Source organism: Oncorhynchus nerka, unplaced genomic scaffold, assembly GCF_034236695.1.
Source record: "Oncorhynchus nerka isolate Pitt River unplaced genomic scaffold, Oner_Uvic_2.0 unplaced_scaffold_1465, whole genome shotgun sequence".
In the NCBI taxonomy this organism is placed as follows: domain Eukaryota; kingdom Metazoa; phylum Chordata; class Actinopteri; order Salmoniformes; family Salmonidae; genus Oncorhynchus; species Oncorhynchus nerka.
In genome coordinates, this window is record NW_027039848.1 from 7,555 (window position 1) to 25,812 (window position 18,258).

Consider the following 18,258-nt stretch of genomic DNA (forward strand, 5'->3'; position numbering starts at 1 on the left):
ATGATTCTACATGTTATAGTATGAACCTGGATCATCATAATGATTCTACATGTTATAATATGAACCTGGATCATCATAATGATTCTACATGTTATAATATGAACCTGGATCATCATAATGATTCTACATGTTATAATATGAACCTGGATCCATCATAATGATTCTACATGTTATAATATGAACCTGGATCCATCATAATGATTCTACATGTTATAGTATGAACCTGGATCATAATAATGATTCTACATGTTATAGTATGAACCTGGATCATCATAATGATTCTACATGTTATAATATGCCATGGCCTTTACTGACCAAAGGTTAAACTGCTGTTATGTTTATGATATAATATGGTGTTGTGTCACTAGACTTTGACCAGATATTATTACATCCAAAGATCAACTGAACCTAGAACATAGATACAGAGACACTTGTCATCAGGAAGGTTCTCTCTCAGCACAATGGAAAATATCTCAATGACTTGACATGTTCTGGTTGTGAATTCAGGCTACAAGGTAAGACTCTTCCCAGGGATTATTGTAAAGTGTGTAGAGACATTAAATGTTTGGTGTTATTTTAGTATAGTGAATGACAGTAAAACACTCAGATCTAACAGTCCATTTCACCTGGGACAGCTACGTGACAGTTCAATCATACAAAATGGCGCTAACTGGGTATAGGCAGGTCACATTCAATAACATGTTGTTCATATAGCTAACTGGGTGTAGTCAAGTCACATTCAATAACATGTTGTTCATATAGCTAACTGGGTGTAGTCAAGTCACATTCAATAACATGTTGTTCATATAGCTAACTGGGTGTAGTCAAGTCACATTCAATAACATGTTGTTCATATAGCTAACTCGGTGTAGTCAAGTCACATTCAATAACATGTTGTTCATATAGCTAACTGGGTGTAGTCAAGTCACATTCAATAACATGTTGTTCATATAGCTAACTGGGTGTAGTCAAGTCACATTCAATAACATGTTGTTCATATAGCTAACTGGGTGTAGTCAAGTCATATTCAATAACATGTTGTTCATATAGCTAACTGGGTGTAGTCAAGTCACATTCAATAACATGTTGTTCATATAGATAACTGGGCGTAGTCAAGTCACATTCAATAACATGTTGTTCATATATTCGTATATCGCGGTTATTTTACAATTTGTATATTTTTTATGTATAAATTGTAAGTCGTCTTTCAGAATATCAGAACATTTGTTGTTTTCTAAATTCCAATGAGCTCCTGCTTCCTGTGTAATTTGGTATGAAACCACTGAACAGACTTTTCTTAACATTGTTATTATGAACTGAATTCAGTAACAGCATCATAATATCATACCTGTTGAACAAAACAACACACTAGAATGAGAGAAATTAATATAAGAGAAAGTGAGACATTATTATTATTAATATTATATATTATATTGTTATTATTATTATTATTATAATTATTATTATATTATATTATTATGGACAAAAGGTGAAAAATATAAATCACGACTACATTTTCATGTGATGCATTAAATCACCTGACTGTTTGGATGTGTCTGTTAGTAAATGTTTTATTTCTAAGAGATAATGAATAAATGAGAATAATTGACCTTCAAGAATTACTGTGTTAACCACAACCAACATGTTGGATCTCTGTTTAGTTGTCACTGTGTTAACCACAACCAACATGTTGGATCTCTGTTTAGTTGTCACTGTGTTAACCACAACCAACATGCTGGATCTCTGTTTAGTTGTCACTGTGTTAATAACCACAACCAACATGTTGGATCTCTGTTTAGTTGTCACTGTGTTAACCACAACCAACATGTTGGATCTCTGTTTAGTTGTCACTGTGTTAACCACAACCAACATGTTGGATCTCTGTTTAGGGGTCAGTTCTCTAAAATGAGTCTCTCAGGAGCGAGAAAGAAGGGGGGCCCTGTCTCTAAAATGAGTCTCTCTGGAGCAAGAGAGGAGGGGGGCCTGCCTCTAAAATGAGACTCTCTGGGGAACATGACACCAAAGTTAAGAGGTGAGATTACAATGTTGTTTGTTTGTAAAACGTGTTTCCACAATTTTTTCACATTTGTTATTTATCAGACAGTATTGCTCAGGGGAACCTTGTCTGTAAAATATTGTTGTTCTAACATTTTAATTAATAGTTTTTTGTGTATGAATTTTTGTTTTTCAAAACGCTATATAGCTGGAATGGAATGTTTGTATCCTGTATATTAGACTGTGATATGTGGTTGTCTCACCAGCAAACACACACACACACACACACACACACACACGCACACGCACACACACACACGCACACACACACACACACGCACACACACACACCTCTATAAATTTTTAGCATGACACAATCATTTAGCCTCTTAATTATTATCTAATATGTTGGCAGCAAAACGTTATAGTTTTTATTCTGATCGTTGAGTATACAGTATATATAGAATATATATAGAACCCTTTATAGGAGGTTAGGAAGTGTCTGAGGATACAGTATATATAGAATATATATAGAACCCTTTATAGGAGGTTAGGAAGTGTCTGAGTATACAGTATATATAGAATATATATAGAACCCTTTATAGGAGGTTAGGAAGTGTCTGAGTATACAGTATATATAGAATATATATAGAACCCTATATAGGAGGTTAGGAAGTGTCTGAGTATACAGTATATATAGAATATATATAGAACCCTTTATAGGAGCTTAGCCTGTCTGAGTATAAAGTATATATAGAATATATATAGAACCCTTTATAGGAGGTTAGGAAGTGTCTGAGTATACAGTATATATATAATATATATAGAACCCTTTATAGGAGGTTATCCTGTCTGAGTATAAAGTATATATAGAATATATATAGAACCCTTTATAGGAGGTTAGGAAGTGTCTGAGTATACAGTATATATAGAATATATATAGAACCCTTTATAGGAGGTTAGGAAGTGTCTTAGTATACAGTACATGTAGAATATATATAGAACCCTTTATAGGAGGTTATCCTGTCTGAGTATACAGTATATATAGAACCCTTTATAGGAGGTTAGCCTGTCTGAGTATACAGTATATATTTAACCCTTTATAGGAGGTTAGCCTGTCTGAGTATACAGTATATATTTAACCCTTTATAGGGCTCTTTGGTCAGAACTCTAGAGGTTCTTCTTCACTGAATTGATCTTCATTATATCCAAACACACTGGTGGTCAGGGAGGCATCTCTTTGTTTGAACGATGGCCCACATCAACTCTGGATGACTTGTTTACAATACAATACATTATAATGCATTACAATACAATACATTACATTACAATACATTACATTACAATACAATACAATACATTACAATACATTACAATACAATACATTACAATACATTACAATACAATACAATACATTACAATACATTACAATACAATACATTACAATACAATACATTACATTACAATACATTACATTCCAATACAATACAATACATTACAATACATTACAATACAATACATTACAATACAATACATTACAATACATTACAATACAATACAATACAATACAATACATTACAATACAATACAATACATTGCAATACAATACAATACATTACAATACAATACAATACAATACAGTAAATTACAATACATTACAATACAATACAATACATTACAATACAATACATTACAATACAATACAGTAAATTACAATACATTACAATACAATACAATACAATACATTACAATACAATATATTACATTACAATATATTACAATACATTACAATACAATACAATGCATTACAAAACAATACATTGCAATACATTACAATACAATACAATACATTACAATACATTACATTACAATACAATACAATACAATACAATACATTACAATACAATACAATACAATACATTACAATACATTATAATACAATACATTACATTACAATACAATACAATACATTACAATACATTATAATACAATACATTACATTACAATACAATACAATACATTACAATACATTATAATACAATACATTACATTACAATACAATACAATACATTACAATACATTATAATACAATACATTACATTACAATACAATACATTACAATACATTACAATACATTACAATACATTATAATACAATACAATACATTACATTACAATACAATACATTACAATACATTATAATACAATACATTACATTACAATACAATACAATACATTACAATACAATACAACTTTGTCTATTAGTTACAGCAAACAACCAAAAATGTCTATTCTGCTCCATTCTTACCCCCCCCCCCCCCCCCCCCCGGAATGTTGATTTACATAATCATAATACAATATGAATATTACTAATTACTAATGTAACCCACAAATCCTGTGTTTAGTTATTGTGTTCTGGAACTTCCCACGTCCCTATACAGAACTGTCCTCATCCCCGTACAGAACTGTCCGCGTCCCCGTACAGAACTGTCCTCATCCCCGTACAGAACTGTCCGCGTCCCCGTACAGAACTGTCCTCATCCCCGTACAGAACTGTCCGCGTCCCCGTACAGAACTGTCCGCGTCCCCGTACAGAACTGTCCGCGTCCCCGTACAGTTCGGTGTGGCGCCAAGCATATTGTCCGGTTACGCGCAGAGTGGACTGAGGTGATCTTGGGGAATAACGACGGAGTTTGTTACAGTGTTGAAACACCGAAGTTTATTGTTCAATTTGCTTTTTTCTTTACGGTCAGAGACAGTATGAGTGTAGCCAGATCCTTTTCACTCTCTATCCTTGTTTCATTTTGTGGTTCACTGGATTCATCATCATCATCGAGACGAGGGACAGAACGACCTGCTAACTAACCAAGCTAGTTGGTACAGCTCGGTAAGCTAGCTACCTACTCTACCAGCAGCATCCTAGTTATCCTAGCTAGTCGGTACAGCTCGGTAAGCTAGTTTGCTACTCTACCAGCAGCATCCTAGTTATCCTAGCTAGTCGGTACAGCTCGGTAAGTTAGCTAGCTACTCTACCAGCAGCATCCTAGTTATCCTAGCTAGTCGTTACAGCTCGGTAAGCTAGCTAGCTACTCTACCAGGAGCATCCTAGTTACCATAGCTACCACTACATCATCACCGGCTGTCTGCATTTCTTGTGGACCGATGGAGCTCCCCGGTTGTTTCTTCCACCTGTTAAATCCCGTGGAGGGCTTCTCCCTCTCTCGTTGACGGATGCTGGCTACCTCTGTCCGGTTCTCCTCTCTTCACTAGATGGACGGTAACTTTAGTGTTTAACCCCTCTGTGTCCAAGGACCAAACTTTTGCATATTATTTTCAGGGAGCCTCAGTAGGCTGAACACATGACGTTTTCAACAATGTTTTTTCTGATAGAAACGAGTTCATTGCATCTGCCATGGAGCCCAGTTTCATAACATTACCTTATCTTATATTATGTCTCTAGTTATGAAGTAATCAGGAAAAACAGGTAACTTATTATACTGAGATGCAGTGCCTTAGACCGCTGAACCAGGGTCTGTAGTGATCCTCTAGTACTGAGATGCCTTAGACCACTGAACCAGGGTCTGTAGTGATCCTCTAGTACTGAGATGCCTTAGACAGCTGAACCAAGGTCTGTAGTGATCCTCTAGTACTGAGATGCCTTAGACCGCTGCACCAGGGTCCTCTAGTACTGAGATGCCTTAGACCGCTGAACCAGGGCCTGTAGTGATCCTCTAGTACTGAGATGCCTTAGACCACTGAACCAGGGTCTGTAGTGATCCTCTAGTACTGAGATGCCTTAGACCGCTGAACCAGGGTCTGTAGTGATCCTCTAGTACTGAGATGCCTTAGACCGCTGAACCAGGGTCTGTAGTGATCCTCTAGTACTGAGATGCCTTAGACCACTGAACCAGGGTCTGTAGTGATCCTCTAGTACTGAGATGCAGTGCCTTAGACCACTGAACCAGGGTCTGTAGTGATCCTCTAGTACTGAGATGCCTTAGACCACTGAACCAGGGTCTGTAGTGATCCTCTAGTACTGAGATGCAGTGCCTTAGACCACTGAACCAGGGTCTGTAGTGATCCTCTAGTACTGAGATGCAGTGCCTTAGACCGCTGAACCAGGGTCTGTAGTGATCCTCTAGTACTGAGATGCCTTAGACCACTGAACCAGGGTCTGTAGTGATCCTCTAGTACTGAGATGCCTTAGACCACTGAACCAGGGTCTGTAGTGATCCTCTAGTACTGAGATGCAGTGCCTTAGACCACTGAACCTGGGTCTGTAGTGATCCTCTAGTACTGAGATGCCTTAGACCACTGAACCTGGGTCTGTAGTGATCCTCTAGTACTGAGATGCCTTAGACCACTGAACCAGGGTCCTCTAGTACTGAGATGTCTTAGACCACTGAACCTGGGTCTGTAGTGATCCTCTAGTACTGAGATGCCTTAGACCACTGAACCAGGGTCTGTAGTGACCCTCTAGTACTGAGATGTCTTAGACGGCTGCACCAGGGTCCTCTAGTACTGAGATGTCTTAGACCGCTGCACCAGGGTCCTCTAGTACTGAGATGTCTTAGACGGCTGCACCACTTGGGAGCCCGTATTGGTTTTCAGAAAAGTGTTGAACTTAAACAAAACGCATGTCCCTGTCCTAGTTTTCAAGATGTGGCCGATTTAAGCAGCCAGAATAATTTGTTTTAATTAAGAATGATTTAATTGTTGTGACGATTTGTTGTATCTAAATGGCTGCTGGGTAATTTGATATGAATTGGAATCTTCATTTGTTGACATCGAATTAAATGAATGCTGCGCAGGTTCACTGAGTTGCAAACCACATGGACTAGCTCATTGATTTGTAGATCTGTCGCAGTTGCTACCTCAGATTATGAGCCTAGCAGGTGTCCGCTTTGAGTTATGTAGTACCTACAGAAGGCCACAGGGAGGAGCAAGAGAGCTATAAACACATAATATTGTTTAGCATTTGAATATTTTGTTAATCAAAACCTGTCTAAGCGCTGTGCTGTTTTTATTTTGTAATTAGTTCTTTTATTATATTTATTATTTCAAGGCACTTGATCAACAAGCCACATGTGTTTTTATTTTTCAAATGTGGTTTGAACTGGGTGACCTGGTAACCTCTATGTGAAAGTCCAGAAATTGGCTTAGGATAGATAGGGCATGTTTGAGACTGATCTAAGGAATTAACCAGAAAAACACAGTTTATTTCTCAGCTGCCTCAATGTCTGTACATTAATTAATAACTTTTAATTGCTAAATATTTATAAAAAATATACAGCCAAATAATCACTAGTCAGATGCTCAAACCTCAACCTTAGTATACATGCATTTTCAAATATTTTCTTAATATCTCATATTGGGACTAAACAGCCTCGGAATAGAAAAGATGAGAGTGCATCCAACGGTTAGCGAATTTACCTCAAAATGACCCTCATTTTCGCAAGAAGGCAGAGTGACGACACAAGCTTTTTGGCGGTGGCTGAGTTGTCTGCTTGTGAGAGAAGTTGGAGAGCGGGTCGATGCTGGTTGATGAATTGACAATGAATGTAGTAGAGGGAACATTTCCTGTGAGGGGGAGTGGTGGTGTATCCAGGGAGAAAACTAAACTAATTTATTGTGGTCTTCTGCTTCCATCTATTGGAATTATGTAGCAACTGCAGTAGTACTGAATAATGTGTCATTTCTTACTAAGGTAGTAATTACTCAGAATTGCTAAATATAACATTTTCTAGTTCATTTTACCATTAAATAACCATTTATAGTGTAACAAACATTGAAACGGACATAAACCAAAAACACCATACATTTAGTAGATGAGAGATGTAATGTTTGTCTCTGCTGTGTTGAAGACCAATCAAGCAGGAGAGACCAGCCTCCCCTGTTCCCAGCTGTGTGTCCATGAAGAGTGACCGGTCTATGAATAAACCTATAGAGTTTAGAGATGGAGACTTTTCTACTGAACAAAGGTAAGAAGAACTCATGGGTCCTGGTCAGTGAGTTAAACAACACTGTCTCTAGTAATTTCTCCTCTCCCATTTTCCCATTTATTGTTGTTGTTTTCATAATCCATAGGCTAATCCTTTTGTCCATTTTCATAGTCTTAAAACAAACACAACATTCCCTCCCTAAGTGTGTGTGTGTGTGTGTGTGTGTGTGTGTGTGTCTGAACTCCCTGGATGAGGAGATGTAATCTCTATCCCTATTGCCTAGTCACTTATACCCCTACCTACATGTGGCTATTACCTCAATTACCTCAACTACCTGGTACCCTGCACATTGACTCAGTACTGGTACTCCTTATAGTCTCATTATTACCTCAACTACCTGGTACCCTGCACATTGACTCAGTACTGGTACTCCTTATAGCCTCATTATTACCTCAACTACCTGGTACCCCGCACATTGACTCAGTACTGGTTCTCCTGATAGTCTCATTATTACCTCAACTACCTGGTACCCTGCACATTGACTCAGTACTGGTACTCCTTATAGCCTCATTATTACCTCAACTACCTGGTACCCTGCACATTGACTCCTTATAGTCTCATTATTGTTGTTTTGTCTTACTATTTCCTTTGTTTTTTTTTACAAGGTACAATGTATCACGTCTGGTGAACAGGTTCCACATCCTCAGTCAGACCAATACAAACAGGATCAGCAGCACAACAAGGTATCAGGTCTGGCGGAGCATTTATCAATACTGATAGGACGGGAAGAAAGGGAACGCTGCTCTCAGATCAGTTTTCTCCATTCAAATCTTTGCTTAACATTATAATTATGTCACAATACTGACCACAGATCAGCTTCTATTATCACCTATGGCTTCAAGTATTGAGGAGGTTTAGTCTAATGCTTACCCAATTAAAATGCACTAAATCCCAGATTTGGCACATCATTGTGTTCATGTTACACATCATTAAATATATTCAGACATATTTCAGACTGCAGCTGACAAGTAGCAAAATAGAACTCAATATACTGAACAATGTGATTGAAATAGGCCTACAGCCAACAGTTCATAGTTTAATGCAGTCATCTCGGTTTTCATTTGAAGCAAATTTGTAGAAGTCCCTTGTTTGAATCAATTGTAAAGACATTGTCAACTTTGTTCTGAATTTATCGGTGTCACAGAGAGACAGATAAACCATGTGATTCTATGTTTAGCAGAGATCTTCTGTGTATAAAGTCATGCGGAAGGGCAAAAAATAATCTAACGACTCACTCAGCTGATCTACGAGTGGTGTTAGTTTACTCAGCTGTTCTAGTGGTCTGAGGCAGGTGTTATATTACTCAGCTGTTCTAGTGGTCTGAGGCAGGTGTTAGTTTACTCAGCTGTTCTAGTGGTCTGAGGCAGGTGGTAGATTACTCAGCTGTTCTAGTGGTCTGAGGCAGGTGTTAGATTACTCAGCTGTTCTAGTGGTCTGAGACAGGTGTTAGATTACTCAGCTGTTCTAGTGGTCTGAGGCAGGTGTTAGTTTACTCAGCTGTTCTAGTGGTCTGAGGCAGGTGTTAGTTTACTCAGCTGTTCTAGTGGTCTGAGGCAGGTGTTAGTTTACTCAGCTGTTCTAGTGGTCTGAGACAGGTGTTAGTTTACTCAGCTGTTCTAGTGGTCTAAGGTGTTAGTTTACTCAGCTGTTCTAGTGGTCTGAGACAGGTGTTAGTTTACTCAGCTGTTCTAGTGGTCTGAGGCAGGTGTTAGATTACTCAGCTGTTCTAGTGGTCTGAGGCAGGTGTTAGATTACTCAGCTGTTCTAGTGGTCTGAGGCAGGTGTTAGATTACTCAGCTGTTCTAGTGGTCTGAGGCAGGTGTTAGTTTACTCAGCTGTTCTAGTGGTCTGAGGCAGGTGTTAGATTACTCATCTGTTCTAGTGGTCTGAGGCAGGTGTTAGTTTACTCAGCTGTTCTAGTGGTCTGAGACAGGTGTTAGTTTACTCAGCTGTTCTAGTGGTCTGAGGCAGGTGTTAGTTTACTCAGCTGTTCTAGTGGTCTGAGGCAGGTGTTAGTTTACTCAGCTGTTCTAGTGGTCTGAGGCAGGTGTTAGTTTACTCAGCTGTTCTAGTGGTCTGAGGCAGGTGTTAGTTTACTCAGCTGTTCTAGTGGTCTGAGGCAGGTGTTAGATCACTCAGCTGTTCTAGTGGTCTGAGGCAGGTGTTAGATTACTCAGCTGTTCTAGTGGTCTGAGGCAGGTGTTAGATTACTCAGTTGTTCTAGTGGTCTGAGGCAGGTGTTAGATTACTCAGCTGTTCTAGTGGTCTGAGACAGGTGTTAGATTACTCAGCTGTTCTAGTGGTCTGAGGCAGGTGTTAAATTACTCAGCTGTTCTAGTGGTCTGAGGCAGGTGTTAGATTACTCATCTGTTCTAGTGGTCTGAGGCAGGTGTTAGATTACTCAGCTGTTCTAGTGGTCTGAGGCAGGTGTTAGATTACTCATCTGTTCTAGTGGTCTGAGGCAGGTGTTAGATTACTCAGCTGTTCTAGTGGTCTGAGGAAGGTGTTAGATTACTCATCTGTTCTAGTGGTCTGAGGCAGGTGGTAGATTACTCATCTGTTCTAGTGGTCTGAGGCAGGTGTTAGATTACTCAGCTGTTCTAGTGGTCTGAGACAGGTGTTAGATTACTCAGCTGTTCTAGTGGTCTAAGGTGTTAGATTACTCAGCTGTTCTAGTGGTCTGAGGCAGGTGTTAGATTACTCATCTGTTCTAGTGGTCTGAGGCAGGTGTGAGATTACTCAGCTGTTCTAGTGGTCTAAGGCAGGTGTTAGATTACTCAGCTGTTCTAGTGGTCTGAGGCAGGTGTTAGATTACTCAGCTGTTCTAGTGGTCTGAGGCAGGTGTTAGATTACTCAGCTGTTCTAGTGGTCTGAGGCAGGTGTTAGATTACTCAGCTGTTCTAGTGGTCTGAGGCACACGTGTATCATTTGTATAGTTCTTTATAAAAAATGCAGTTATTTGTTACATTTGACTGTATGACTGATATATATGATATATATTATTACTGTGTAAAACCTAGCAGTACTACTGATTTCTCTGAGAGTGGGGCAGATATATATTATTACTGTATAAAACCTAGCAGTACTACTGATTTCTCTGAGAGTGAGGCAGATATATATTATTACTGTGTAAAACCTATTAGTACTACTGATTTCTCTGAGAGTGGGGCAGATATATATTATTACTGTGTAAAACCTAGCAGTACTACTGATTTCTCTGAGAGTGGGGCAGATATATATTATTACTGTATAAAACCTAGCAGTACTACTGATTTCTCTGAGAGTGAGGCAGATATATATTATTACTGTATAAAACCTAGCAGTACTACTGATTCCTCTGAGAGTGAGACAGATATATATTATTACTGTATAAAACCTAGCAGTACTACTGATTTCTCTGAGAGTGAGACAGATATGTAGCACTTAAGAAAAAAACATGATTATTTTTTCTTTTTGAAAGGAAACCATCAAGTGATAGATTTTAAACAAATGCATGTCTGTCATTGAACAACCCCATGCCGTGATTAGATAGTGGAAAAAAACACCAATCTTTTTCATAATTTCTTTAAATAATAAAAGCTAATTTAGATAATTTTCTGAAAAAATAAATACTCATGTTATATACCAGGTATCTAAACACAGAGTAAATACTCCTGGTATATACCAGGTATCTAATCACAGAGTAAATACCAGGTATCTTACACAGAGTAAATACTCCTGGTATATACCAGGTATCTAAACACAGAGTAAATACTCCTGGTATATACCAGGTATCTAACACAGAGTAAATACTCCTGGTATATACCAGGTATCTAAACACAGAGTAAATACTCCTGGTTTATACCAGGTATCTAATCACAGAGTAAATACCAGGTATCTTACACAGAGTAAATACTCCTGGTATATACCAGGGAATTAAACACAGAGTAAATACTCCTGGTATATACCAGGTATCTAATCACAGAGTAAATACTCCTGGTATATACCAGGTATCTAAGCACAGAGTAAATACTACTGGTATATACCAGGTATCTAATCACAGAGTAAATACTCCTGGTATATACCAGGTTTCTATCACAGAGTAAATACTCCTGATATTGATACAAATAGCGTGTTTGTGTTCAAAATGTTAAACACAGGTTCTACAAATCCCAGGGCACAAAAAGACACGGTTTTAAAAATCTAACTTTTAAAAGGTTGTATTCTGTTAACTCATACCCAAGTAAAACTGAATGCTCTTCAACTGATCGCTGCCTGCACCCGCCCACCTGACTAGCATCACTACTCTGGACGGTTCTGACTTAGAATACGTGGACAATTACAGATACCCAACCGACTAGCATCACTACTCTGGACGGTTCTGACTTAGAATACGTGGACAACTACAGATACCCACCCGACTAGCATCACTACTCTGGACGGCTCTGACTTAGAATACGTGGACAACTACAAATACCTGGGTGTCTGGTTAGACTGTAAACTCTCCTTCCAGACTCACATTAAGCATCTCCAATCCAAAATTAAATCTAGAATCAGCTTCCTATTTCGCAACAAAGCCTCCTTCACTCATGCTGCCAAACATACCTCGTAAAACTGACTAGCCTACCGACTGTCATTTACAAAATAGCCTCCAACACTCTACTCAGCAAATCGGATGCAGTCTATCACAGTGCCATCCGTTTTGTCACCAAAGCCCCATACACTACCCACCACTGTGACCTGTATGCTGTTGTTGGCTGGTCCTCACTACACATTCGCCGCCAAACCCACTGGCTCCAGGTTATCTGTAAGTCTTTGCTAGGTAAAGCCACGCTTTATCTCAGCTCACTGGTCACCATAGCAACACCCACTTGTAGCACGCGCTCCAGCAGGTATAGTTCACTGGTCATCCCCAAAGCCAACACCACTATGGCACTATGGCCTATCTATTGCCTTAATTCCCTAATCGTACTACATCTGCACACACTGAACACAGATTGTTCTATTGTGTTACCGACTGTCCGTTTGCTAATCCCTTTCTATTGTGTTACCGACTGTCCGTTTGCTAATCCCTTTCTATTGTGTTACCGACTGTCCGTTTGCTAATCCCTTTCTATTGTGTTACCGACTGTCCGTTTGCTAATCCCTTTCTATTGTGTTACCGACTGTCCGTTTGCTAATCCCTTTCTATTGTGTTACCGACTGTCCGTTTGCTAATCCCTTTCTATTGTGTTACTGTCAGTTTGCTAATCCCTTTCTATTGTGTTACCGACTGTCCGTTTGCTAATCCCTTTCTATTGTGTTACCGACTGTCCGTTTGCTAATCCCTTTCTATTGTTACCAACTGTCCGTTTGCTAATCCCTTTCTATTATGTTACTGACTGTCCGTTTGCTAATCCCTTTCTATTGTGTTACTGTCCGTTTGCTAATCCCTTTCTATTGTGTTACCGACTGTCAGTTTGCTAATCCCTTTCTATTGTGTTACCGACTGTCCGTTTGCTAATCCCTTTCTATTGTGTTACCGACTGTCCGTTTGCTAATCCCTTTCTATTGTGTTACCGACTGTCAATTTGCTAATCCCTTTCTATTGTGTTACCGACTGTCCGTTTGCTAATCCCTTTCTATTGTGTTACCGACTGTCCGTTTGCTAATCCCTTTCTATTGTGTTACCGACTGTCCGTTTGCTAATCCCTTTCTATTGTGTTACCGACTGTCCGTTTGCTAATCCCTTTCTATTGTGTTACCGACTGTCCGTTTGCTAATCCCTTTCTATTGTGTTACCGACTGTCCGTTTGCTAATCCCTTTCTATTGTGTTACCGACAGTCCGTTTGCTAATCCCTTTCTATTGTTACCGACTGTCCGTTTGCTAATCCCTTTCTATTGTGTTACTGACTGTCCGTTTGCTAATCCCTTTCTATTGTGTTACCGACTGTCCGTTTGCTAATCCCTTTCTATTGTGTTACCGACTGTCCGTTTGCTAATCCCTTTCTATTGTGTTACCGACTGTCCGTTTGCTAATCCCTTTCTATTGTTACCGACTGTCCGTTTGCTAATCCCTTTCTATTGTGTTACTGACTGTCCGTTTGCTAATCCCTTTCTATTGTGTTACCGACTGTCCGTTTGCTAATCCCTTTCTATTGTGTTACCGACTGTCCGTTTGCTAATCCCTTTCTATTGTGTTACCGACTGTCCGTTTGCTAATCCCTTTCTATTGTGTTACCGACTGTCCGTTTGCTAATCCCTTTCTATTGTGTTACCGACTGTCCGTTTGCTAATCCCTTTCTATTGTGTTACCGACAGTCCGTTTGCTAATCCCTTTCTATTGTTACCGACTGTCCGTTTGCTAATCCCTTTCTATTGTGTTACTGACTGTCAGTTTGCTAATCCCTTTCTATTGTGTTACTGACTGTCCGTTTGCTAATCCCTTTCTATTGTGTTACCGACTGTCCGTTTGCTAATCCCTTTCTATTGTGTTACTGACTGTCCGTTTGCTAATCCCTTTCTATTGTGTTACCGACTGTCCGTTTGCTAATCCATGTGGAACTCTAAATTGTTGTTTTTGTCGCACAGCTTTGCTTTATCTTGGCCAGGTCGCAGTTGTAAATGAGAACTTGTTCTTAATAGGCCAACCTGGTTAAATAAAGGTTAAATAAAATGACAAATAAATAACTTAATTACCAATTATTAGAAGGAAAACTATTTCACTCATATTTTAATACATTTTAGGTCAGATTTCATATAAACCTGTAAACACTAGACAGATACTTTAAGGGTTTTTAGCTCAATCATCTGAGCTGGAGTTTACAAACACAACACATAAAGCCAACACATAAACAAATGTAGTCCCAGATATAAATCAAATTTGGTGACATACACATGATTAGCAGATGTTATTGGTCACATACACATGGTTAGCAGATGTTATTGGTCACATACACAGGGTTAGCAGATGATATTGGTCACATACACATGGTTAGCAGATGTTATTGGTCACATACACATGGTTAGCAGATGTTATTGGTCACATACACATGGTTAGCAGATGTTATTGGTCACATACACATGGTTAGCAGATGTTATTGGTCACATACACAGGGTTAGCAGATGTTATTGGTCACATACACATGGTTAGCAGATGTTATTGGTCACATACACATGGTTAGCAGATGTTATTGGTCACATACACAGGGTTAGCAGATGTTATTGGTCACATACACATGGTTAGCAGATGTTATTGGTCACATACACATGGTTAGCAGATGTTATTGGTCACATACACAGGGTTAGCAGATGTTATTGGTCACATACACATGGTTAACAGATGTTATATGTCACATACACATGGTTAGCAGATGTTATTGGTTACATACACATGGTTAGCAGATGTTATTGGTCACATACACAGGGTTAGCAGATGTTATTGGTCACATACACAGGGTTAGCAGATGTTATTGGTCACATACACAGGGTTAGAAGATGTTATTGGTTACATACACAGGGTTAGAAGATGTTATTGGTCACATACACATGGTTAGCAGATGTTATTGGTCACATACACATGGTTAGCAGATGTTATTTACAATGTCTGCCTAGGAACAGTGGTTAACTGCCTTGTTCAGGGGCAGATTTTTACCTTGTCAGCTCAGGGATTCAATCTAGCAACCTTTCGGTTACTGGCCCAACACTCTAACCACGAGGCTACCTGCCACCTCTACACTCTAACCACGAGGCTACCTGCCATCTCTACACTCTAACCACAAGGCTACCTGCCATCTCTACACTCTAACCACAAGGCTACCTGCCACCTCTACACTCTAACCACGAGGCTACCTGCCACCTCTACACTCTAACCACTAGGCTACCTGCCACCTCTACACTCTAACCACAAGGCGACCTGCCACCTCTACACTCTAACCATGAGGCTACCTGCCACATCTACACTCTAACCACAAGGCTACCTGCCATCTCTACACTCTAACCACAAGGCGACCTGCCACCTCTACACTCTAACCACAAGGCTACCTGCCGCCACAGACATACATGGTATCACTTGTTATACATAATTATTATACATAAATCATTGCCAAAAGCACAAGACATACTGTTGCATGTTGGTCTATATTATTAATGGATTGATCATATAGAAATATAAAACATTCTTTTAACTACTACAATGCAATTACACGTGGAGCAGGAACCACTGACTCACTGCATTATTCTATAGTATTATCAAGACACCTGCTGTTGTTAACTCAGGACAGCTGCTGTTAACTAACTTAGGACAGCTCACCAGGTGTCCTAAATATTGCGTACAGAACTGTCCGCGTCCCCGTACAGAACTGTCCGCGTCCACGTTCGGTGTGGCGCCAAGCCGGTTACGCGCAGAGTGGACTGAGGTGATCTCTGGGAATAACGATGGAGTTTGTTACAGTGTTGAGACACCGAAGTTTATTGTTCAATTTGCTTTTTTCTTTACGGTCGGGGACAGTATGTGTGTAGACAGATCCTTTTCACTCTCTATCCTTGTTTCAATTTGTGTTTCACCGGATTCATCATCGAGAGGAGGGACAGACGAACGACCTGCTAACTAACCAAGCTCTTCGGTACAGCTCGGTAAGCTAGCTAGCTACTTTACCAGCAGCATCCTAGTTATCCTAGCTAGTCGGTACAGCTCGGTAAGCTAGCTAGCTACTCTACCAGCAGCATCCTAGTTATCCTAGCTAGTCGGTACAGCTCGGTAAGCTAGCTAGCTACTCTACCAGCAGCATCCTAGTTACCATAGCTACCACTACATCATCACCGGCTCCCCGGTTGTTTCTTCCACCTGTTAAATCCCGGTGAGGCTTCTCCCTCTCTCGTTGACGGATGCTGGCTACCTCTGTCCGGTTCTCCTCTCTTCACTAGATGGACGGTAACTTTAGTGTTTAACCCGTCTGTGTCCAAGGACCAAACTTTTGAATATTATTTTCAGGGCGCCTCAATAGCAGGTATTGAACCCCGGGTAAATAATCACTAGTCAGAACCTCAACCTCAGTATACCTTCATTATAAAAATCATCTTAATATCTGATATTGTGAGTAAACAACCTCGAGAGTGCGTCTTCCAGACCTCCAATAAATTACATCATTCAACCCTCCCGGTTAGTAAATTTACCTCAACATGCCCTGGAGAAGGCAGAGTAACGACACCAGCCTTTTAGCGGGGCTGACAGACTGACTACAACGCTCGCGTCGCCAAATGAATTTCGTTATTAAAAATGACACACTGCTCGCGCGCTGCAACGAGCGTCTGGAAGTCGGTTCTATTTGTGAAACTCTTCTTATGTTTCCCCATCTGAGCTCAGAGTAGATGAGAGATGTAATGTTTGTCTCTGTTGTGTTGAAGTCCAATCAAGCAGGAGAGACCAGCCTCCCCTGTTCCCAGCTGTGTGTCCATGAAGAGTGACCGGTCTATGTATCTACCTATAAACTTTAGAAAGGGAGACTTTTCTACTGAACAAAGGTAAGAAGAACTCATGGGTCCTGGTCAGTGAGTTAAACAACACTGTCTCTAGTCATTTCTCCTCCCATTTTCCCATTTATTGTTGTTGTTTTCATAATCAATAGGCTAATCATTTTGTCCATTTTCATAGTCCTAAAACAATATTAAACAAACACAACATTCCCTCCGTGTGTGTGTGTGTGTGTGTGTGTGTGTGTGTGTGTGTGTGTGTGTGTGTGTGTGTACTCCCTGGATGAGGAGATGTAATCTCATGTTTTGTCCACAGAAACCAACAGGAGAGATCAGAGTCAGAGATTCTCAGTGGTCAGTCTTCCCAGAGTCATCAAACAGACCTGGCCTCCATATTCAGTGTATGTGGTCCTGTTATGTACATTTGTTTTTGTTTACCTCAAGTAAAGTTGATCTGTCAATCATTCATTAATGTGTTAATGAGAAAGCATTTTATTCTCTTGCTTAACTTATTTACTTTATTTATTTCAGATGCTTGAAGAGAAAATTATGACATTTGTGAAGAACGAGCTGAAGATGTTCAAGAGGATTCTTAGTCCAGAACTCCCAGAAGGCTTTGAGAGTCAGAAGCAGGATAAGGAAGTGGTGGATCCTGAAGATGAGCAGCAGGAGAGCAGTGCCAGAGAGGGGGCTCTGAAGATCACACTGCACATCCTGAGGAAAATGAACCAGAAGGAGCTTGCTGACACACTGGAGAAATGTAAGATCTGTCTGCCTCATGTTGAATGCTGTTTTATAACATTTAAAAGCTGTAGCTAAAGTACAGCTAAAG

At 39.7% G+C, this 18,258-nt stretch overlaps 1 protein-coding gene across 1 annotated transcript in view; it reads left to right on the forward strand.

Annotated features, from left to right (window-relative positions):
• The first annotated feature begins 409 nt into the window (after positions 1-409).
• The window catches only part of LOC115127868 (NLR family CARD domain-containing protein 3-like), a 30,486-nt gene continuing 12,637 nt past the window's right edge, over positions 410-18,258 (forward strand). Inside the window, exons 1-7 of the mRNA XM_065015389.1 lie at positions 410-515; positions 1,890-2,032; positions 7,859-7,975; positions 8,602-8,679; positions 17,361-17,477; positions 17,743-17,827; positions 17,958-18,186. Of these exons, the coding sequence (XP_064871461.1) occupies positions 1,995-2,032; positions 7,859-7,975; positions 8,602-8,679; positions 17,361-17,477; positions 17,743-17,827; positions 17,958-18,186 (664 nt within the window). The 5' untranslated portion in view covers positions 410-515; positions 1,890-1,994. The remainder of the gene's footprint in view (positions 516-1,889; positions 2,033-7,858; positions 7,976-8,601; positions 8,680-17,360; positions 17,478-17,742; positions 17,828-17,957; positions 18,187-18,258) is intronic.